This window comes from Oryzias latipes, chromosome 9 (assembly GCF_053564925.1).
Source record: "Oryzias latipes strain Hd-rR chromosome 9, Olatipes_Hd-rR_3.1".
NCBI lineage: Eukaryota > Metazoa > Chordata > Actinopteri > Beloniformes > Adrianichthyidae > Oryzias > Oryzias latipes.
The window spans coordinates 11,872,164-11,897,676 of NC_136245.1; the positions used below are offsets into that span (position 1 = coordinate 11,872,164).

The following is a 25,513-nucleotide window of genomic DNA, read 5'->3' on the forward strand; positions in this document are numbered from 1 at the left end:
AATGTTTGCATTAAAAGGCGGTGTGGTCTCCTAACATGTGACCAGAAAATCTACAATGAATTCACTAGATGTGTTCTAACTGCTTTCCTGCTAGCCTATTTTACTATTTTAGAAACAAAACCCAACTATCAAGCTGGCTATTATTGGCTTTAATTGCACCAATAGACATCAGTGGGTACCCTCACCTCACCTTTCTGCCCATATACAAATGATTTCTTTTAACTGATCTTTTTCTGTTAATTAACGTTTGTAATTTTCACCCACGGCAAAATTTTTAAAGAATTGTTTATTTAGGGAAGACCATCCTTTCATCCTATTTGTTTTTGTTTGTTTTTTGGTTGAACTTGGATAGGAAGAGCCTTTCTAGGTTAGCCACAGTCATTGTGCTCCTTGATCAAAGGTTTTTAGTCAGATCAGAAACATTTTAATGAGAGTTTTCTGTGTCATCACTCCGTTAAAAGGGCACCTCCTCACACCATTACCTTTGACTTGGTGAATGTATTTTTTGTCAGCAATTATGCATTTAGCCCTTGTTTGCTTCCTGTCCATTTTTAAATGGCCTCCCTTCATGGTGGCAACCATAGTGACCAGATTTGTTATGCAGCTACAAAGCCTTAAGGTGCCTTTCTCTTTGAAGGAAAATACATTTGTAAAAGTTCATGCCTGCCGCTGATGATTCTAAAATGTGTGTTCAGTGGCTGTTCCTTGTCTGCTTCTCCAGCCAACAAAAAAACACCCTTTCTGGCAGCTCCTAAATTTGCAAAACCAATCTAGCAAAAAACCAAAATGCTTACTTAAATATTAATGGCTGTAGCCACTCTTCCTTCATTACAGTGTAATGACTCAAGTCTGTGAGTGGACTGTGAGGGACTATCTTCTTTCTCTGTCATGATGATGAGTGAGAGTGAAGAATCTCATCGTCTTCATCACCTTCCCTTTGGTTCCGCCATCAAACATGTTCCGTCTCAAAAGACAACTCAATAACTAAATAGGCTCAGAGGAAGTCTCTGACGTGAGAGAGGAATCTTTATTTCTGCTTCTTTTCACTCCACATGTGACCTTTTTGAAAAGTAAAAATAGTTTGGTTACCTAGGATACCCGTTACATCTCGTTTTCCCAGACAGCAGTTTGTTGAGGAAACAAAACTGCTGGGATTTTTTAAGCTGGTGAACAGGAGAGGACAGCGGCTACAGCCTAAACTGCAGTAGATCAAAATAAAATATGACACAAAACAAATTGTCACAGGCTGTGCTTTTTGTTTCTTTATCCTTTTAGCCCTCACTGTGACCTTTTGTTTGGCAGACCAGGAAAATTGTACATATTTAAGGGAGAAGGATAAAAGCAGATAAAGTCTTTCATCCAATATTGGTCATAAAAAATATCTCTTTATCAGTAATAAAGAATAACCCTAAAAATTCAAAAAACTGATACATGCCATTGGTTATCATTGTATAAGAAGTGGAAACATAATGCATTTGTTTCATAAAAACATCAGCAAAAGCAAACTTTTACCATTTTCTTTTACCAAATTATTTTTGTCACTTATTTTAAAATGCTTTTTTCTCTTGTCTTTTTAAAAGTTGTGGAAAAAAAATAAAACTTTCTCCAATGATAGGATGCCATTATATATATATATATATATATATATATATATATATATATATATATATATATATATATATATATATATATATATATATATATATATATATACAGTCCAAATATTTGGATAGAGACACGTTCTTTCTAATTTTGTTTCTCTACATTACCACAGTGAATTATTGCCACTGAAGTGCAGACTTTCAGCTTTAATTCCATGGGTTGAACAAAAAGATTGCATAAAAATGTGAAAAACGAAAGCATTTTTTAAACACAATCCCTTCATTTCATGGGCTCATAAGTAATTATTACTGATAATTATTATATATTATTATATAATTATATATTATATATATATATATATATATATATATATATATATATATATATATATATATATATATATATATATATATATATATATTTTAATTGTATAGTAATTATTTTTATTTAATTATTCAGTCTTTGAGTTTGTTTAAACCTTGTGCTATCCTATGACCCCACCCTTACGTTGACGTGTTCTCCCTACCATGACAAAGGTGGATAAAGGTGAAGAGAATTTCATGTAATCCATGGACACCAGTGAAGATCACAAATCATTGAAGAAAAAAGGTTCAGCGCACTGTCTGGTGGGTCTAGATGACCCAACTCCCAATGTTAAAGTGGCTAGGATAGCACAAGGGTTACATCATATTATCATACCAAATCATAGTTAACAGTCTATGCTGACTGTTTACATTGTTTGATTAAGTCCTTTAGTTATTAGAATTAGACACTATATCCTCTGTTTTTATTAAATGACACCCGCATGCATGGTGGGACAGTGATTAGCCCCCAAGAAGGCTCCCGGTTCAAGTACCGGCTGGGGCCGAGAAACATAACACCCAATGGGAACCTTTCTGTGTGGAGTATGCGAGTTCTCCCCGTACATCCGTAGGTTTTCTCTGGGGACTCCAGCTTCCACTATCTAATGCTTCATAGGTCGATTGGTTACTCTAAATTGTCCCTGGGTGTGAATGTGAGTTTGCATAGGTGTGTAATCTGTGGCTCTGTTACAGACTGGCAACCTGTCCAGGATGTCCCCTGCCTTCTCCAACGAGTGGCCTGGATGGGCTCCGGCAGCCCCGTGACCCCAAAAGGGACCCCCGAAAGGGACATAATGAGTTTAGAATTTGGATGATTGACATGACATCAATGATTTAGCTTTGTGGACTTTTAGCTGAGCTAACAAACCTGCTGCATTTGGATCCAGCCGTCTGCCTGTTCTTGAAAGTGGTAGAGAATGAGAGAGCAAAGATCCTGTGAGATTTCTAGATACAGACTGACAAGATGGGAATGCCGAACCAACCAGACATTGTAGTAGTTATACAGAAAGGAGGAAAGCCGCTGTGGAGAATGTGGCAGTACCAAGCGATGGTACCGTTAAGACGAAGGAACACGAGAAACTAAGGATGGGTATCGTTAAGGTTTTAACGGTACTACTACTCTTATTGATACTGTTTATTGATCCGGTATTTTAACAATACTCTTATCAATACTTTTTGAGGATGAAAAATAAATAAATAAATAACAAATTATGAACATAAAGTGTTTTAGTTCCTCATTATGCAACAACATTGTTTTTTTAACAAAACATTTTACTTTTTCCAACTTGAAAAGTAAAATACATGAAAAAATAAGTTATTTAAAGAAAAAATAAACAGTTATGTTTTGACATATTGCTGTCATGATGTAAGGGAAACTGGTTTCGAGTTTTACTTTTGGTCTGCATCTGTCCTGATTGTTTCACCTGTGTCTCGTCTGTTCTGTGCCTATTTAAGTCCTGTCTTTCCCTTCCTCCTTTGCTGGTCCATAGTTTTGATGTCTCCCTTTTTCGAGTGTTTAGAGTTCATAGTTAGTCTTGCCTGCTCATCAGTGGTCTTTGGTTTTTAGTTTTTGAGTTTTGAATTAAAGACCTTGTTCACCTGGAACCCCTGTCTTCTCCTCTTTGCACCTGGGTACTTCCCTAACCCACCTTCATAACAAATTCTTCTCTTCCACCTGCCTCCTTTTCCTCCTGTCGGTGTGAAATAAAAACCTGGTTCTCCTTAATCTTCCTCAAACTTAACAGTGATAAAACTGAATAAATACTTGTAGGTTCCAAATCTACTCTTTCCAAAGTTTTTAATTTTACACTTTCCATTAATTCCTCTACAGTTTTTCCCTTCACTCCAGCAAAGAGTCTGGGTGTCATCCTTGACAGTACGTTATCCTTTTAATCTCACATCATTAGCATTATCAGTCAGCCTACTTTCATTTACGCAATATTAATCATCTCCACCCCTCCCTCACCTTCCACTCCACTTTCATCTTAGTTCATAGTCTGCAATAGTCAAGGCGAAAAGTGACCAATGAACTTCTCTCTGGTCTTCCTAATACAACTCAGAATAAAATTCAATTGGTCCAGAATTCGGCGGCCCACATCATCACCAGAACTCCTTCCTCCCATTACATCATTACCATTCTCCAGCAGTTGCACTGGTTTCCAGTAGTTTTTAGGATTAAATTCAAACTTCTTCTCTATACTTTCAAAGCTCTCCATAACCTGGCTCCTTCTTATCTTTCTTATCTTCTCCATATTAACACTCCCTCTTGCTCTCTCTGGTCTTCTTCTTCCTTTTAGCTTTCTGTCCCTCCGGCCCGTATGGTCACCATGGGGAGCCGTGCCTTCAGCCATCTGGCTCCCCAACTCTGGAACTCTCTCCCTTCAGACCTCCGTAACTGACTCCTTTTTAATTTTTAAATCCAGACTCAAAACCTATTTGGTCAAATGTGCTTTTCCAAATCACAATTTTTCATCTTCTGTTATCTGATTTATTAATGATCTCAACTTATTTATGATAACATTGTAACATTTTGTGGTTTTATTGTGTTTTACTTTTGAATCTGTACAGTGTCCTTGAGTGTTTTGAAAAGCGCTTTTAAATAAAATGCATTATTATTACTTTAATTTTTACATCACAGAACAGACTGCAATTCAGCAAAACAGAAAACATTTTAAAAAATGAATATGGATTTAAGCACATAATACATTTAAAAACAAGCTTATTATTGAAGCAGAATTAATTTGTATACTTCTGTGCTACTTTTAAGTTCCTGTTTTCTCTATCAGGTACCTTGCCTGAAGGACAAAATTTATTGGTGGCAATAAGGCTATATTTTACCGCCTTTTATGTTTTAACAGAGAGGTGTAACAGAAAGAAATGTGTGATTTTTTTTTAAATATTGCCTTGAGTTACAATGCAAATAACTATTGATGCCTTTGTTTAATATACCACAACACCTACATTTGTAATGTTACAATTCTATTTAAATTTATATTTTATTTTTGTTTGTGTCGCAGTGCTGAATTTTCTTGTCTTACACTTTTTCCCCTTGACAGAGTTTCTAAAAAACTACTCAACTAATAGAAGCATAGAGTGATTATTTGGTCTGAGGCCATTTTAACTTAGTTTTTAAAAGTCATGGTGTTCAGGATACGTGGGAAAACTTTGAGGGGGACTGGCGACTCCTCAAACTGATACTGATTGGAAATAGTGATGCAGTGAGTGCAGACTGATGGATCTCATAGCCAATAGGAGTAAATAATAAAGTCCCTGTGGTGTCTTAACCAGCACTGCCCCTCCTGTCCACTAGAAGGGGCTTGTGTGTGTGTAAAAAGGCAGTTCTGAAGATGAGAAGTAAGGTGTTGGAGCTAAAAAATGTTGTTCAATCAAAGAAGCAAAAAGCAAGTAATGTCTGTCGTTATTACTAGAGGAAAGTTCCTTTTTCTTTTCTGATCTGGACACAACAGATTTTTGGCGATGATTTTCCTCCTGGTGAGAGGAGTTTTGTAAGTGAGTTGAGACAAGACGACCGGGGGGGTATTCCAGGAAGCATGTTTAAACTAGCCTGACTTTAACCCTTACTCTGGCTGAAATCCGCCTGAACTTGCTTACTCTGGGTATGTCGGTTCCAAAAGACCGGATATGAGTTAGCGTATTTACGCTGGACTTGGTAACCCTGGGTTAATGCACGTGCACATCAAGTACATAAAGACATTCTCAATAGATAGCCGATTTCCGGAGTCACCATGGAAACGTGTGGTTAAAAAAAGAGAGCGCTACACTTCAGTGAGACGGAGTCGGAGATATTTATGACGGTGTATGAAGATTATACGTCCATCAAAAAAGTAATACGGCTGCATCAGCAAAAGAAAGAGTTTCTGCTTGTAGTAGAAGAACAGACAAAGTAAAGGCCTGTTCACACTGGGACGAATTTCGCCGGCGATTTTCGCCGACGTTTAACGCCTCGTGACTAAACAAAGGGCACCAATGAGAGTGTGCACACCGACGCGAAAAAACGCCACGCGACAAAGCGTCAAAAAAAAAAACGCCTCGGGTTCGTTTTTTTTTTTCGACGCGTCGCGTCGAAATCTATTCGACCAATGAGAATGGCGCTTTTGCACACGTGTCTGGAGCTTCTGAAGTTACAGTAAAACACAACTTGGGGGCCCTCAAACACAAACTGCCTTGCTGAGCACACATACCAGCGAAGAAGATAGACGCCAAGTAGCGTCAACACTGCCGCAAAGAAATAATGACGGACATTCTTAAATATCCCCTTACCAAGTACCAGTTGGAGCTACTGATGCTTGAAATATTCATGTTTTCTTTGTATTATTCTGACAAGCGCGTAAATACTTGCTATCTTCTTCTGAGTGAAAAGCGACTTTAAGAAGCGTAAAGTTGCGCAGCGCCACCTTGTGTACAGGAGTATTTCTGTTTACATTAAGCGCCATCTAATGTCAGGGAATGAAATTGCATGTTCGCTCGGCTCACCGTCAGCGAAAATCGCCTGGGTGTGAACACAAAAAACGTGGCGAAAAACGCTGGCGAATAACGCCTGGCGAATATTCGTCCCGGTGTGTACGGGCCTTAAATGCACGAGTTTCTGATCTTTTTTCCATTTTCCTTGTGACGCATTGATAACTTCCAATTTTGCCACCTTAAATGAATTACTTCTATTGGTAACAATAATTGAGTTAAATTTATTCAACCTTATTTCCTTCGTCTATAAAATTCAATAATTGTTTATACAACTCAAATATACATATTTATTTAACTAAATGTCATATTACTCCAATTCAATTAATATTTTTTCCATCTTAATTAATTATAATTCTTGAACTCTCATATGTCTAAGTTTGAGCCTGCAGATATACTCATTTGTATAACAATAAAAAGAACGTAACAATATGCGCAGAGTGCATAAATTCATTTATGAATTTTCCGACATTGTCATTACAGCACTTGATAGTACGGGTGCTATATAAACTCCTCATCCTCTCCCTTCCTGTCACACATGGTGCAGAGACTAGTAGGACAAAATAACTGGGCAAAATACAATAAAACACAGTTAAACAACTAAGCACATTTGGTCAAAAACCCACACTTACACCCAAATCCGTCCAGACAGGTAAAGGGAATGGTATCCCACAATCCCTTGTGTTGCCGATCTAACAGCAGTACCAAAGTTACACCTACTTAATTGAATACATTTGAATGAAAGTAAAATAACTATCTGAAAACTACGTGTTATGTTTAAGCTGACTTAACAAGAAAAATAATTTATCTCAACTGAAGCAAATAATTAAGTTAGATCAATCTAAAAAGGTTTATCTTTCCAACATCCATACGTGGTCTTATCACCCTCTCAAAAGTATTATCTGAGATTCTTCATCCACTAAATTATCTTCAAATGGACACGCCATGCTGCTTAACCTCTCTGAAAACAAACTAACCTTCAACTAAACCTGCTCCAGACCAGGTTATGTTCAGAGCATGAGTTGCTATGGCAACTTGACATACCCTGAAACATTCCTCCATTTCTGGAACCAAAAGCTGAGGTTATCCACTTCCTTAGCCTCAAACTTACAATTTTAACTAGCATAACCTGCTTTCTGGAATACCCCCCGGCTCTGAAACATGGCGACATTTGGAAAATGTGAAGATTTGCAATTTCATGAAAATGAAGAATGTTTCGAAGCCCATTTGGAAAGGTTAGAATAATTCTTTGTGGCAATTGCAATTAAAATGGACATGGAGAAGGCCAAAGCAGAGTTTTTGACAGTGGTGGGAAAGAAAAACCACACGCTGCTAATGGACTTGTGTGCACCTGTTATGCTGGAGGAGCTGCTGGATTTGCTGCGCACCCATTAAACAAATGTCATTGCTGAAAGATACAAGTTCAACACAAGGAATCAGTTTGAAAATGAGTCAATAAATGAGTACATGGCAAGCCTAAGAAAGCTGGCTTCTACAAGCAAGTTTGGGACTTTAGAAGATGCTCTCAGAGATAGATTTATATGTGGAGTTAAAATTGCAGAACTGCGTGACCGGTTGTTTTCAACTGTGTGACACATGGTGGCCAAGGCCTTTGCTTCCTGTTTAATAGTTCGGCACAGAAAGTGGAAATAATTTGGATTTCTTTGTATACCTTTTGTTGTAAAGATTTGAGTTGTTTGTTTATTTATGTTCGTCTTTACTTGCAGGGGGTATTCCAGGAAGCATGTTTAAACTAGCCTGACTTTAACCCTTACTCTGGCTGAAATCCGCCTGAACTTGCTTACTCGGGGTATGTCGGTTCCAAAAGACCGGATATGAGTTGGCCTAATTATGATCGACTTGGTAACCCTGGGTTAATGCATGTGCATGTCAAGTACATAAAGACATTCTCAATAGATCGCCGATTTCCGGAGTCACCATGGAAACGCGTGGAGAAAAAAAGAAAGCGCTATACTTCAGTGAGACGGAGTCGGAGGTTTTAACGAGGGCGTATGAAGATTATACGTCCATCAAAAAAGTGATACGGCTGCATCCGCAAAAGAAAGAGTTTCTGCTTGTAGTAGAAGAACAGACAAAGTAAACGCACGAGTTTCTGATCTTATATCCATTTTCATGTGACGCATATATATATATATATATATATATAACTTATCCAATTTTGCCAAATTTATTCAACCTAATTGCTCACGTCTATAAAACTCAATAGTTGTTTATACAGCTCAAAATTACATATTTTTTTAACTAAATGTCATATTACTCCAATTCAAGTAATCTTTTTTCCATCGTAATGAATTATAATTCTTGAACACCACTGCTCATAATTCTTGAGCTCTCTTGAGCCGGCAGATCTTCATTTTTATAACAATAAAAAGAACTAAACAGTATGTACATAATGCTTTCATTGAATTAGGAATTTGACAACATACTTTTAGACTGTAGGGGTGCTATATAAACTCCTCATCCTCTCCTTCCCTCTCCCTCACGGTGCAGAGACTTAAGCAAAGTAGGACAAAATAACCCGGTAAAACACAGTAAAACAGCTAAACAACTAAACACATTTGGTCAAAAACCCACACTTAAACCCAAATCCGTCCAGACAGGCAAAGGGAATGGTATCCCACAATCCCTAGCGGTGCCGATCTAACAGCAGCACAAAAGTTACACCTACTTAATTAAATTAATTTGAATGAAAGCAAAATAACTGTCTGAAAACTACGTGTTATTTTTAAACTGACTTAACAAAAAAAAAGATTTTCAATTATCTTAACTGAAGCAAATAATTAAGTTAGATCAAAGTAAAACAGTTTATTTTTCCAACATCCATATGTGGTCTTATCACCCTCTCAAAAGTATTATCTGAGCTTCTTCATCCACTAAATTATCTTCAAATGGACACGCCATGCTGCTTCACCTCTCTGTAAACAAACTAACATTCAACTAAACCTGCTTCGGACCAGGTTATGTTCAGAGCATGAGTTGCCATGGCAACTTGACATACCCTGAAACATTCCTCCATTTCTGGAACCGAAAGCTGAGGTTATCAACTTCCTTAGTCTCAAACTTACCGTGGGAGCTAGCATAACCTGCTTTTCTGGAATACCCCCTGGACTTTAACTGTAGGATTTACAAGACATTTCTATCTTTTTTTTTTGTTTAAACGCGGCTTCCTTCCTGGGCGTGGCCAGCAAATTAACTGGAGCCCATAAAAGGAAAGGAGCTCAGTGTGAAGGGGAGAGAGCACGAGTCAGCTGTGCAGCCAAGGTTTAACAGAGAATAAAAACCTGTTCCTGAACTTAAAAAGTCATCTTGGTTGGATGGTGCAATAACTAAAGTTTTGGGTCCTGTGACATTTATGGTGTCTGTAAATGGGAAATGTGTAAATCTAAATTGTGAATCTATATAGTTAAAAAAAATCTCAATTTTAAAGCTACAGGGACTGAGCTTTGGTGTCTTAACAAGCACTGCCCCTCCTATCCACTTGTGTGTGTAAAAAGTCAGTTCTGAAGACGAGAAGTAACATGTTGGAGTTAGAGAATGATGATGCTAAAAGAGCAAGAAATGTCTGTTGTTTTTCACTAACGCTCCTTTTTCTTTTTTGATCTGGATAAAACAGTCCCACTCCAATAATTTTTTGATCTATTGTAAAAGGTCAGTGGTCTTTTAACTATTATTTCATTTTCTAGGACTTAGTTTCTGCACAGCGACAGTAGTTCATTAGAGTTGCCTCTGAGTTGTGGGCAGGACTGCTGGCATGGAGTGCGCCCAATCTTAGCTCCTATGTTAGATCTACTCCAACAGCATTTTTTTGACTGCTACTGATTCACAAATTGAATAAAGAAATACTCAGAAATGCAATTTTGAGCTTAATTTTCATAATGTTCATCATGAGAAAAATGCCACAAGAACATGTTAAAAAACACAATTTTCATCAGAGTGCATCTTTAAGTTAATTTGGTACAGGCCTGAAGATGAGACACCACTGCTCCTAAGGCATTTATTAAATATTACATGAATTTCTTGATATTGCTAAGTGGGAAATCTAAAAGTTTCATAACTGTTTCTTACCTCTTTAACCCACTCTTCATGAATTTGCAGCTAAAGATCAGTCACATTTACAATAAGTTAACATTCTTTAAAGACACCTGAATAAATGAAAACCTTTGCCAATATAAAAACAAAAAAATAATCATTTGACAGTTTAGCTGTGTCTCACTCCTTATCAAAAGATCCATGTTGGACATTTTCATTTGTTTCACTTTGTCTCCTTCTATATCATAGCTCAAAGTCATGACAGTTTATCTGTGATTTTAGTTGAAAATATGAGTGACAGGATCGCTGCTCTTTCTCTGTGAGAGCTATGTGGCAGACCGACACCTTGTCGTGTATTTACCTCACTTCTCGTCCAGTCACAACTGGGAGAATTTTCCACTCTGAAAAATCCTAATAACACATTTAGAAAACTAATTAAGCATTAGGTTACATTCATTAATTTTTTTAAGTAGAAGAGCTTCCCAATCTTTATATTTTTTAAACCAAAACACACACAGGGCCTATTACTATTATTTTTCTTTGGTCTTATATGTGTGTTTGATATTTGTAATTGTTTCTTTATTGGGTGGCCATGGTGCAGCGGTAGGGCGGTCGACCCATGATCGTAAGATTGCAGGTTCGATTCCCGCCTTGCATGCCCATGTGTCAAAGTGTCCTTGGGCAAGACACTGAACCCCACCTTGCCTCTGGTGGGAGGCCGGCGCCAGTGTTCAGCAGTGGAGCCGCCGCCAGTGTGTGAATGTGTGTGTGCATGGGTGAATGGGACTGTGACTGTAAAGCGCTTTGGGCCTTCGAAAGAGGGTAGAAAGCGCTATATAAGTATATGCCATTTACCATTTACCATTGTGCAACTGAATGTCAATTTCTGTAAATCCCAGCTGGTTTACACTACTAATGTTTCACCACATACCAAACCTCCAAATTTGAAGACTTAAAGAATCACATATGTTGCTAGGTTAAGCCTCATCTAATAAATGTTTTCATCAAACAATACTCTTAGGTAATGAACTAGGAATTAATTATAAAGAGAATTTGAGTGATATACAGCAATGAGCAAATATGAGGAAGAATGTCTCAGTGATGTGGATATGAAGCAGCTAATTAATGTCTGTCTGTCCAAAGGGATTGCTGTTTAAAGCTGTTGCCTGTAGCAGCTTTCCTGCATATGCTCTAATGCAGATGTTGTGAAAAAACAGTTATAAAAACTGTGAATGCGCAGAGTAAAAAAATACAAATAAAGCAAATTTTTATGTCTGAATGAAGAAATGTCCATACTGTGTCTCATTTCATTAAACTCTACAAATATTCATTTCATGCTCTGAGATAAGCTGGATGCCAAGCTTTACTTGTATAGTAGTTCTACAGCTAAATGCTTAAAAGCCTGAACATATTATCTGTGGTCCACAAAATGATGTGCGTACTTGCTTGTGTGGGTGGTTTTGTGTGTGTCCATGTGTGTGTGTTAGTTAGGTTGTAGTCTCAGAGCTCTCTCAACAGGAAACCCATTATTTTACTGCCTAGCAATTACTTATTGGTGTTTTTTTCAGTCTTAATGATAATGGACACCACCTTTATTGTACCAAAAACAAAACACAACTCATGCTGTGTTAAAGTCAACCAGCACTTTGCCCTTTTCTGCTTCCTATCTCCTGAGATTTCAGGGTGAGCAATGAGGTTGCTTGAAACACTAAAACAAAACAATCTCAAACTGCACAATATATATATCAAAATCCCACATTTAAAATAAATATAAACTACTTGTGCTGTTATTTTTTGAAAGTCAAAAGTGTGCTTCACTGCAATTGACGCAAAACGAAACGAAAAACTGAAACTTCAAAGATTGATTTTTTTTTTAACCAACAGATGGAATTGGCAAATTATTCATGAAACATGGGAAGAACATCCGTGTGAAACAACGTAATATCTCAGACATTAAGTTGGACAACTTTAAATTCTCTTGACGGTATCAACACTAACACATGAAGCTACAATTCAGGATCCGAATTAAAAACCTGTGCTAATTCTCCATAAAAAAGCAGATTTGGCACATGATTGAAACTATGAAAACAATAAGAAAATCAATCATTCTTTATGAAAGACAAAATGTAAGTCTATATGCTAAAATGTGTTGCCTTTTCCAACACAAAATATAATTACTGAATTCTATTTCTGCTTCTATCCCTACAACAAAAATTAGCAGTGGACACGCACAACGTCTTTTTTTGGACGGGTGTACTTACTTAATGACCGCTTGTGTGTGTGCCTGTTGCACAGTGAGTTTAGCACCAGCTGCCAATTGGTTTGGTTGGATGGGTTTAAATCCCAAGCTTTACACTCATTCCAACCCTTGGGCAAGACATTTTACTCCACACGGCCTCTTTCTTTGGACAAAAGTCTTGATAAATTGCTATATGCAACATAAATTGATTAAATTGCAGGTAAATAAATTTCCATCAAGAGGAAAAGTTTGCAGTCAAGCAGAACAGATTTCGTGAAATTTAAATTGCTCTATCTAAAGTCCAGCATCTGAGGGTCTTCAACCAACAAAAGGATGAACCAGTTGAAGATTAGTGATTGCCTGGAAGGGGAGTGACCAGATCCACAATTACGTCAAAAGAAAAGCCTGCAAATAGCAGCTGATAAGATGCTGCTTCAGTCAGGGGGAGAAAGAAAGTCATGAGGAGAAAGAAGCTGCAAAAATAACGGTACAGAAAATGGCTTAAGGACAAAAAAAGAGATTCTGATCAAAACCTTGAGCTCCAGACGCAAAATAAAACAAGGCGAAGGGCAAGAACAGCTTCAACAGACAGGAGGAAAATAAAGGGCTGTGAATAAACAACACTGACAGTGGACAGCAGAAATAAGGGGGAGAAACTCGTGAGCAGGGCTATCCAACTCAGGCACCACTTGATCATTTTTGATGGCCTACATGCAGCTTATTGCCTGGATCAAGTGTCTTAAGTCATTTTAAACTGTAGGTTCTCTTTCTTAGAATTTGGTTTGATGTCTTACTATGGGATATGCCCTCTGCGTATTCCTCAGAAGCATTTCTCTCATTAAAGCAATCCTGGTTGGCTGGTGATTGTGATGCCTGCATCACCTTTTCCTATAAATAGCCAGCGCTACAAGGCAACGTCATTCAAAAACCTCTTCTCGCATCAGAGCATATCTCAAACTTTTCTTTGGTAGCTAGCTAAACTTCCCACAGATAGGGGCAACCCTACCTCCGCTACTGGGCGCTAGCTACTCCTGCTTTGGGTTCTCCACCAGAGAACCAGTTAACACTCCAGTTAACAAGAGGATCGACACCTCTACCCCTCACACCAGAATGGAGCCCACACATGAGATCTTCTCCGGTTGCCTCGGGCTGGAACAATGAGGGCCACGGTCCATGCAGGAAAATCACTGTAATGGTTTGTGACGTTAAAAGTGCTTTTTAAGACCTACACAGCATGCTCTCTCTCTCAGGATAGGATCACAGAATTTAATTTAAGAGCAAAACACATTAGTAGCTTCTTTGTAAGCATAACCTGCCTCTGATCTGATTTCTCCAGTCTTACAGTGAAAAGTGGGAAGTGAAAAGTTCCTGGAGGAGTGGGGCTTGGGCGTCACATCCACCTTGGGATGCATCACCCAGGTCATAATCAGCAATGTCTGCTGCTGTGGGTGGATCTTTCATTGCTGCACTAAGCCAGGGTTGCATCTCCTGGGATAACTCCACACAAAAAGACTGTCAGATGTGGAGGGTACAGTAGGTCATTGTGGGAGCTGTGTGTGAATTCTGTTCATCAGTGACGCATCAGTTGACTGAAAGGATGCGAATGCAGTGGTTAATCCCACTGCCATCTACAGTAAAAGCATCAGCTATCAGCTGATTTTTTTTTCCCATTTCACATGTCCTGCAGGAGCTTCCAGGTGATTGCACCTGTACTTCCCTTTCATCCATCTTCACCTTAATAAAAAAACTGTACTTAAATGCAGTTGTGTGACATTTTACTCCTGACCCTTATCCCGTTTACCTGTCATTCACAGTTCACAGTTGAGCCAAAATAGATTTGCTTTTGCAAATTGAATTCAACGAATCCCCTTCATTCCTTCAGCGATGCCTTTTGTTTTATGTCTGAGCAACTGTGAAGAAGAAAAAAAACATCCTCCTTCCTACTATTGTCAATGAATATTTTATATTTGACTTATCCATTATTTAAAGTACAACATATTACGCTTTCTCAAAGTGACTGCTCCCATATGAGATATGTTTTAGGAAAAAAGGGCACAAAAGAAGCAGATTATTTTGCTTTAACTTTGTGGGAATACAAGATTTTATGAAAGATCAGACTCAGGGATTCAGACAAGTCTTGACACCCCCTTACTTTTCTTCAAACCCCAAGGTGGACTTGTGAGTGATTGGATAAATCAAAAAACAATTTTAACCATTGCAGACTGAGAGTGAAGGACTCAACTTTAGTTTAAATTAGAAAACTATGTCAGATAAACATTTCCTCACATTTCCACTTGAAAAGGCAGCACCGCATTTCACCACCTCACAATATCTTTAGAGTTTATAGTTCTGGAAATTAAGCAGAGGTGCTTTCTGTTGAAACGTATGATTGTTTTTCTTCTCAATAGCTTGTGGGATGCCTTAACCCTTGTGTTATCCTAGGCACTTTTACGTTGGGAGTTGGGTCATCTAGACCCACTAGACAGTGCGCTGAACCTTTTTTCTTCAATAATTTGTGAACCTCACTGGTGTCCATGGATTACATGAAATCTTTCCACCTTTATCCACCTTTGTCATGGTAGGGAGAACACGTCAATGTAAGGGTGGGGTCATCTAAGACAGCAAAAGGGTTAAGGATGGGTGTTTGGAATTCTTTGATTTTATTTGTTCATCTTTGTATTAGAGTTTCAACTATCAAAACAAAATTGCATTTTATCTTTGTGCTAATTATAAACAAATGTGCTTGTTGTTTAGACCTTCATTTGGACAACCAAATTTTTCAAAAGTTACTTCAGGCAAATCAAATCTGAAATCACAGATTATGCAGAAACAATATCAGTTTGATTTGAAAATCCTCACATATATTGGTTGCTCCTTCTTTACATGAGAATAATTATAATTACTACTCCCATTTTCATGTATGAGACTAAGGGGTTGTCTGTGATTATTTTATACCACTATTTAAGATCCCAAAAGGAGAAACACAAGCTGCCAATCCACTGCAGCTTGTTAAATTATTTTAACTAAGCTTTAACATGCTTGGAGGGAGGTGTCATTAGGAGGAAAGAAAGAGGGAAAGGGAATTTTGATCTAAAATTATTCGCAATACATACCTCTGGTTTGTCAGAAAATTCATAACCCCTGTTGTTAAAATAAAAAATGTCCAACACAAGAGGCCTTCAGCTCTCATCTGTTTTCCCAGCTGTTGGACAGGACAAGTTAAATAAATAAATATATGAATAAATAAATAAATAAATAAATAAATAAATAAATAAATAAATAAATAAATAAATAAATAAATAAATAAATAGATAAATAGATAGATAGATAGATAGATAGATAGATAGATAGATAGATAGATAGATAGATAGATAGATAGATAGATAGATAGATAGATAGATAGATAGATAGATAGATAGATAGATAGATAGATAGATAGATAGATAGATAGATAAATAAATAAAATAATCCACAATAGTTTAGTTGTGATTTTAATAATAAAAAAAAAAACGTTACTTCAGATTAAAGCCGTCTGTCAAATGGGAATTTGGTACCTTACTTTAAATGTGAGCATATTTTTGAAAGATATGTTCTGTTGTACATTTTTTTATTGCACTCAAGTAATTTACGAAATCCCACAGCAGATTTTTTCTATTCTGTTTATGCTTTACATGCTGCCATTAGGAAACATAATCAGGAAACACAGCATTCATTTTCACTGTTATGCAGATGATACACAATTGCAGTTATCCATAAACCTGACCAGTATGACCATTTAGAGACACTGAATGCCTGCATCAGAAACATCAAAACCTAGATGACAATAAATTACCTCCTACAAAACCCAGAAAAACTGAGGTAATTAAATTATAGCCTGCGCAATAATAGCTAAGATCAGAAATATATTTTCTAAAAGTGATGCTAAAAACTCATCCATGCATTTGTTACATCCAGACTGGATTTTTGTACCTCTTTGCTAGCAGCATGCCCTAAAAGTTCCTTAAGAAGTCTTCAGCTGGTTCGGAATGCAGACGCAAGATTGTTAGCAGAAACTATCAGAAGAGATTACTCCCGTGTTAGATTCACTTAATTGGCTCCCAGTTGAATCTAGATCAAGTTCAAAATTATCCTGCTAACATTTAAGGCCTTAAATGGTATGACCCCATCCTTTAACCATTGTGCTATCTTAGATGACCCCACCCTTACATTGATGTGTTCTCCCTACCATGACAAAGGTGGATAAAGGTGGAAAGATTTCATGTAATCCATGGACACCAGTGAGGTTTAAAAATCATTGAAGAAAAAAGGTTCACCGCACTGTCTAGTGCAGGGGTCGGGAACCTTTTTGGCAGAGAGAGCCATAAACGCCACATATTTTTAAATGTAATTTTGAAAGAGCCATATAATAATGTAGTGTCGCTTTCCCACACTGAGGCACTGAGACTTAACCTCTTTTAAGGTTCTTTATTCTGGTTACTGCAGACCACAACAAACGCCGTACAATTAATTCAGCAGCTCCTGAATCTCTCCAGCGAGATAAAAGCGCTTCTCCCAACTTTATATTCCCCTGCTCCCGCTCGAGCCCTCCCATTTCCCTTATTTGGCCCATAGCTGAACCCCATTGGTCCAAACTACCGAACAACAGGCTGAGTGACAGAACTGAGAGCCAATCAGATCTCTGCTTGATACGTTTAGTGAACTCCAGAACTTATAGCGCGGCCCAACAGCCACCCAGTTAAACTCTGTCCGCGACAATATGTTTAAAACTAATTATACAAATAAATGTGGGCATTTGATGAAATTTCAACATTTTTAAATGACAATAAACATGTGGATTCTATTTAATAACATTGTTATGCTGTTGCTCATAAATGATGAATATTTCTCGTGGTGGTTTTGCTGATGGTGTAGTCTGGTTGGTTGATACGTGGTGAGTTTCTGCTTCATGCAGGCGTTGAGACTTTAAACGTGATCGTAGGTCTGAATGTTCTGTAGATGTGAGACAGACGTGGAGCCAAACACACACTCACACGCTGCAGTGAGTGACGGGCAGCGGGTTTTACGTTTTTACAATCCCTGCGCGATTCACCTGCTGGCCGTGCCCACAACCCCCCCACCCCACTCTCTGCTTTCTTCCTCACACATCCCGTCCCCGCATCTGCGCGCTCGTTCTCAGAGACGGGAACGCGCAGTTTTAGGCACGGCAATTCACAGGTTTCCAGTTGGTACAAACTCTGTGAAATAATAGATAATAGTAAACTGATAGTTTTCTCTCCAAGCACCGCTACTACTGCGCGCCTCTGGCATCGCATCGCACCCGAGAAGGACTAATGAAAAAAGAAGTATAATTAAAGATTTGTCTGCGAGCCACATGTGACCATCAAAAGATCCATATATGGCTCGCGAGCCATAGGTTCCCGACCCCTGGTCTAGTGGGTCTAGATGACCCAACTCCCAACGTTAAAGTGCCTAGGATAGCACAAGGGATACTAAAGATCTCAAAGTGCTTTACCAACCAAAAAGAACATTTCTTTATATCTTCATATCTTACTTCATATCTTACTTCGAGCACTTAATTTTCCCCCGAATCCGTTTTTTTAGGATTTTATTTTGGAATTCTTCCTAACTAAGAGGTCTAAGAGGGTTTAAGGCAGGGATGTCCAGTTTAGCTTAGTCTGTTTAGTTTAGTTTAGCAATTACCTATTGTATTTTATGACTGATTTCATGTTCTTATAAAATTACCAGTATAAATCCTGTTGAGACAACTATCTTGTAATGTTGGGCTATATTAAAAACTGAATTGAATTGAAATCTATTTGTTATCAGCTGCCACTGTTCCTGACCGTGATAACCTTTTTTTTATCATTATGGCCATCATCAGCAGTCACCAAAAAAAAGTTTTTTTAATACAGTTACGAAACCAAAACACGCTTGTTGGGGATATCCCAAAGAAGTTTTGAAATAATTATGGGATAGCCATACGACCTACAGCTTGGCGAACTCTGAGAATTGGCAATTTTCATGTTTTACGAGAATGTGGGAAAACGACACTTTGGTTCGTGCCATTTTCACGAAATCGCACAAACGTGCCGCCAGCTTAAGTTTACAAACACCAAAGAATTTTTGTTGACCTATGACCTTGGGAAGAGGCCGCCATCTTTACTTTTCTAAGAAAAGCACCTGAGGTACCAGATACAATTGAAGACGCGTCCTAGGGATTTTTATCGATCGTCTCGAAACTTCTTGGGCACCAATGGCAAGCTACTGTGGAAAAAATTTTGCAATTAAAAATTGCGGCCGTTTCTGGCTGCCTGGCGGCTCTGGGAGGGGGGGCGCCTACCGCGGCCGGCTGGGGGTCCGGTCGCTCGGGGGAGCCTTCTCCCCCGGTTGTGCCCATCCGCCCGCTCCTCCCCGCTCTCACCCAAACAAATATTGCACACAGGCACATAGGGCCCCGGGATCTGGATGGGAGGGGTATGCTGGCGGGGCTCACTGGGGATGCCCCTCTCTGGGTTCTCGTTGGCACCCGCCCTCCTCCCCGCTTTTTATTGCATATTAGACACTCTGATACATCTAGGGCCTTGTGGAGAGGGTCTGGTGGAGGGGGGCACGGTGAAACATCCGTGCTCACCTTTCGCTGGCCCCCACCACAATTTTAACTTCCTCTGTAGACACACACAATGCATGCTAGCAGCACACACACAGCAAATACACACCACTCACAGAGGGACTCCGGAGTGGGGGGCTTTGCGACTTGGCAGCGGTGGAGCCCCACACACTGGTGACCTCCTATTTTACCTGCAGCACACACACAGCACTCCCACACCTCCATACATGGGTGGGGTCGGGGGGGGGGCGGCCGGTCTTCACCCGCCTGGTCCTCTCAGGGCGGCCGGGCTTATGGGTATCCTGTCGGCTGCGGGAAGGGTCGGGCATACGGCGCTGGGGGTCGGCCGGCTGGGGGGGGGGGGGTTACTGCGTGGCGGCGGGGGTAAGGAGGGTAACCAGATGATTGTGAGTATGTGTGTGTGAGTGCATGGGTAAGACGGACCTGGGGGCTGGCTCGCTGGGACCCTCTGGGGCTTTCCCTCCCCATCACAGAGAGGGGAGGACACTGAGAGGGTTGGGGAGGGGGGCTCAGATATTATGGCGGGGGGGGGGGGGGTGTAGTGCGTAGGGTTTTAGGGTTATGGGGGGTGGCTGTGGGTGCGTGGCGATCCCTGGGTTGCTAAGGTCGCGTGCCTGGGCTGGCTTGCGGAGACGGGGCGCCCATTTTTTTTGCTAGCTCGCCCATTTTTTATCGGAATGTCGTACAAAATGAATTTGCCATTCCCTGGTCCAAACTGAACAAAATTATGTAACATACGACAAGATCAATGAAGGAATGTGGGCGTGGTAAACAATAAAACAGACACAAAAAAATGTACTCACTCAGCTAAAAAAAAGAAATTCGGAAAATACTTTTTAGAATCGGCAAACGAAACTGATATAACCTTGTCTGGAATATCCAAACAAAGTTTTGAAGTCATCATTGGAAGTCATTTTTTGCCAAAATCTGCAATTTTGCAATTTTCGCGTTTTTACACAATATGGAAAAATGTACTTCATTTCTAGCAATTTTATCATACACACAATCACCTCTGGAGTTTCGTCAACCTTTGACTTCGGGAAAAGGCAGCCATTCTGAATTTTTAAAAAAGCACCTTAATACCAGAAACAAACATAAACTTGTTGTTGGGATTTTTATTGGATCGTCTTTTCGGGCATCAATGGCAAGCTACTGTGGGAAAAAAATGTTGCAATTACAAGTTGTAGATTTTGAACGGCGCGGCGAGAACACAAAAGTTGCACACTGTTATGCCTCTTCTGTTTTTCAATGGAATACTGTAAAAATTGAATGCATCCATGGCTGGAACTGAACATATAGAACAACACTGGATGTGGAGATATAAGGAATGTGAGCATGGTTAGCAAAATACCTCAGTTGTTAAGGGCATCCAAAAATTGACTTTTTACGATTTGTCTGAAACTGATGTCAATTTGTTCGTTATTCCCAGGTTACCAAAACATGAAATGGTTGCTATGGAGATAAAACCAAGAGAAAAGCCGCCATTTTGAAAAAAGTCAATTTCCAATCAACTTATCACATGTACCTCTTACCAACAGATTATTTTAAGCAATGTGTTTTTCTAGGTGATTTGATGATGCTGATTGCTAAGATAGCACTTTTAGCCACATTAGCATAACTAGCATAGTTAGCATAATTGGTGGTAGGCGGGCGCCTGTGTTTGGCAGCGGAGCGACCACCAGTGTGTGACTGTGTGTGTGAATGTGTGTGTGACTGGGTGAATGGGTCTGTGACTGTAAAGCGCTTTGTCCTTGTAGGAAGAAAGGCGCTATATAAGTATACGCCATTTACCATTACCATTTACCATAATTAGCATCTTAATGTGTTTTTCTGAGTCAGTTGACGATGCTGATTGCAATGCAAGCACTTTTAGCAACATTAGTACAACTAGCATAGTTAGCATGGTTTAACCAACCTCAAAGGTGGGCAGCGGTGCTCCGTAGAGGTGGGCAACGTTAGCGGAGGTGGTGCCTAGAGGCGGGCAGCAGGGTGGGTAGCGCCTGCCGTCCAAACAACGGCTTTAATTCTTTATTTGTTTCAATGCTATAGACATGCACTTCTATTAATGTTTTTTTTTCCTGTTTCTAGATGGCATCTGAAATTGTGGAATATTTTTGTTTAGTTTTATTTTATTTAGTTTTCTTTTTTAACGTTTTTCAGATTTTTCCTGCACATGCACATTTTGTGCTATGGTGACAAAAACTTGTAAATTGCTTGACTACTTGTTACTCGGTTCACCTAATGAAATAAAAAGAAGTAGCTGCGTCACACTGGATCCTGTAGAACCAATTAGAGCTACCCTGACTGAAATATTACAAAAAGGAAACTAAGAAAACACTAAGAGAATGCTTTTCAATTATATGTTATAAATAGTTAACTTCTCCATTAAATTTCATTATGTCATCCCGTTGTAACAAACATATTGATTACTGCATGTTCTTATTTCATCTTAAAAAATTGTTTTGCTTTTCTAAATCTGGATAAGCAGCACAAGTGCTCTTAGACACAGTGACATTTCCTCTTGCTGCTGGCTCACACATCAGGAAATGTGCCTTTCCTTGTCTAAACACTGTAACCTGTTTAGATAAGCTGCTCAAATGTCAAGAGTCTTTGCAGGTTTTTCCAAACTGTCAGATGTAAAAATGCTACATTTAACCTGCATGTGGTTCAGTTCAGTATCTCACTAAAAGAGAAACTTTTGAACCACTTCAGAGGACAAAAACTGACCCACTTACATCACTGATGCTCTGTGTGTGACTGTTAATTCAAACAACCATAAATTCAGCATTAACTCTTAACTACATATTAACAGAGGCTGCATGGTGGCGCAGTGGTAAGTGCTCTTGCCTCAGAGCTAGAAGAACCCCAGTTCCAGTCCTGTCTGGGGGACCTGAAACAAAACGCCAATGGGGGACTTTGTGGAGTGTGAATGTTCTTCCTGTGCATGCATGGGTTATCTCCAGGGACTCCAGCTTCTGTCACAAATTACACACCCACATTCACACCTAAGGATAATTCAGAGAAACCAATTAACCTATAAAGCATGTTTTTGGACAGAGGGAGGAAGCTGGAGTCCCCGGAGAAAACCCAAGCATGCACGGGGAGAACATGTAAACTCCACACAGAAAGGTCCCCTACTCTGTTTAAGGGCCCCCAGCTGGGACTTGAACCGGGGGCCTTCTTGCTGTGAGGTAAGAGCACTCCACTGCGCCGACGTGGACTAAATCAAATACCTTTATATTTTCATATTCTTTTGTTTCTCTTCAAGGTGTGCATAATGAAAAAAAAAATTTTTTACTATCAGAAGAGGGTTTTTGTGGGCATAATTATTCCTCACAAGCTAATTATTCTGATCATTTTACAAAGATAACAAAGCAAAGTATCTCCCCTGTGGAGTAGCACATCTGCACATTGCTCGCTGCTTTTCTGCTTCATTTTACAGATTATGCTCTGGGGACTCCCACATAATACTTTAATTACAACAAATCATGTGTCTAATTTCCATTCTTAGTAACTACTCTTCTCTTTGTGAATTGCATGCCAAATATACTTGTTTCATCAAGATGAGTCTGTTTCCATGGAATTTAAGAAGTTAAAAACAAATAGCCAAAGCATCCACAAAGCTTAAGTCCAGAGACAATTCAAAATAAACACATTGTTATTACATGACGACGATGACCTGTAGTTGCTCTTTTCCCCTTCATCCTCTGCACAGTTCACTGTTCCATCTAATCAGAGCTAAACGCACATCTTCAGCTTTAACACAGCTGACCGGAGCAACCTCAGGATCACAGCTGGCATCTGCAATCCAGTTCATCCCACAACACCATTAGCCCATGGGATGTATTTAGCCCTTGTGCTATCTTAGATGACTCCACCCTTACTTTAACGTGTTATTCCTACCATGACAAAGGTGGATAAAGGTGAAGATCAAAAATCATTGAAGAAAAAAGGTTCAGAGCACTGTCTAGTGGGTCTAGATGACCCAACTCCCAACGTTAAAGTGCCAAGGATAGCACAAGGGTTAAGTCCCTCATGCTTATTTCATCCTGAATCAAACTCATCGAGGTAAGACAAAATTGTCAAGCAGGACAATTGATTTATGTCTTCAAAGCAGGAAACCAACAAACACCGTCTCATACTTTCTTATGATTTGTGAAAGAAGTGGGTATTTGTCTAATTTTATTTGATTTTCTATTATTTATTCGTAATCAAAGTCTCAGTTCAGGTTTCCTTTCTCCTGTTCTGAATGTGGAAAATAAAGCTGTCAAGTTCAAAAGGACTCGCTTTTATAAAAAATCTTGGAGAAATCTGTTGATGCAACACATTAGTGTATATCTAATCTTTATGCATGTGATGTGACACCAAAGCAGCTCAATTTTTTCAAGGAGAACTTTCTTCATAGCACTTTGAATGTGATAGCTGCTTTTGTGCCTTTTCATCTCTACTCAAGCTTAAAAATAAACAGCAGGTACATAGCTTAAACCTCTGGGATGAAGGTAATCATCTGAAATAATCAGCTGTAAGGTCAAAGAGTCAGTCAGCGAGTGGGTCAAACAACATAATTAAACCTGCTAAGCATTATTCACAGGCTTTGTATTAATTTTCTGGTCCAGTGCCTTCAACAGACAAGGGGTGAATGGATCTTTTGTGAGTTCCAAATATAAAACTGTTGATTCATCTACTTTCAAGAGCATTTAATGTCACCATTTGTTATTTCCATTGCCTCTGAAACCGGTAGTTTGAGGCGCGTGTAAAATGTCGCAAATGTAACTTGGTGTTCTTTGCGCAGGGCGCATACATGCCATACATTTTCCTTTATCAATTCCAAAGCGGCTACCAACTTTTGAAACTTACCGATCCACGCTGATCACACACAGGGTCATAATAGAAGCAGTGCAGCACATTACATCCATGCCGATGAAGATGTTGCAGAATACCTCCCCAAACAGCCACTTGCCCCCGGTGAGGTCTGTCACGATGACAAATGGCATAACAACGATGGCAACTGACAGGTCTGCCACAGCTAAGGACACCAGGAGGTAGTTTGAAGGCTGTCTCAACTTCTTCACAACGCACACCGCGATCACCACCAGCGTGTTCCCCATCACGGTGACGGCCGTGATGATCGCCAGCATCACTCCGATAATGATCTTCTCCGGGCGCCCAAAATCCAGCAGCTGTTCTCCGCACGACTTGTTCCACATGGTTGTGGAGTTTTTGCCAAGGGTGTAATAGAGCAGCAGCACAGACAGTGCCATTGATATTGGCTCAGTTCTGGAGGTACTGAACATCACGACTGTGCTATCTTGAGAGAGGCGCAAAGGACGCCTCGACACCGCTCTCCATTTACGCGCATATTTGAGCGTCTCCAACCTTCGTTTGGCTCTAGTCCAACTATGTTCAGATCAAAAGCGGTGTACCCGCCGCACATCAGACGTCTCAGTAAGTCGGCGGTGCTCTCAACGTGTTCCTGTTTCAGCATGATGCGTCCAAGGAAGTGCTACGACGGCCCATCCCTCGTCGAAGGGGAAATATTCCGAAAGTGCGAATGGCAAAGTCGGATCATGTAAATACAGCTCCTCTGAGGGGAAAGCAGACTTTCAGTATGTGTATATTTTCGGATTTTTCTGTGAAATTTCGCTGCGTAAAAAGCGCATCTTTCCATGTGACCAAACAATAAAAAGACACCGCGGGGAAGTTAGTTTCATGTTGGATATTCGGCAGACATTCAGATATCCCCAGTGGTGTCTCTTAGTAACCGTCAATAAATTAACAAATGCATGGTATGGCAGGACGCTGAAGTTGGCTTCCGATTCACAGCTTCCGATTCGCGAGTGCACCAAGATCACCTAGAACCGGGCAGTGTTGCCAGATTGGGCGGGTTTCCGCCCAATTGGGCTTCTTTTGGTTATGTTGGGCGAGGAAAATTGGCATTGGGCGGGTCTATAAAATTTGGGCTACTTTTTAAAATATTTAGCGGTTTTCACTGTCATTATTATTATTTTTCTTATTATTTAAAATATAAATTAAAAGTATACTAATTAATATATTTAGCATAAAAAAGCACATGGTGAATATATGAAATATTAAAAAAATGTATGTCACTTAGCCGGGGAAAGGTAAAACTTGAAACAACAAAACAGGAAATAC

At 39.5% G+C, this 25,513-nt stretch overlaps 1 protein-coding gene across 1 annotated transcript in view; it reads right to left on the bottom strand.

Annotated features, from left to right (window-relative positions):
• Positions 1–25,196, bottom strand: part of htr7c (5-hydroxytryptamine (serotonin) receptor 7c) — a 47,934-nt gene extending 22,738 nt beyond the window's left edge. Inside the window, exon 1 of the mRNA XM_078952674.1 lies at positions 24,218–25,196. Within this exon, the coding sequence (XP_078808800.1) occupies positions 24,218–24,654 (437 nt within the window). The 5' untranslated portion in view covers positions 24,655–25,196. The remainder of the gene's footprint in view (positions 1–24,217) is intronic.
• Between the last annotated feature and the right edge of the window lie 317 nt (positions 25,197–25,513).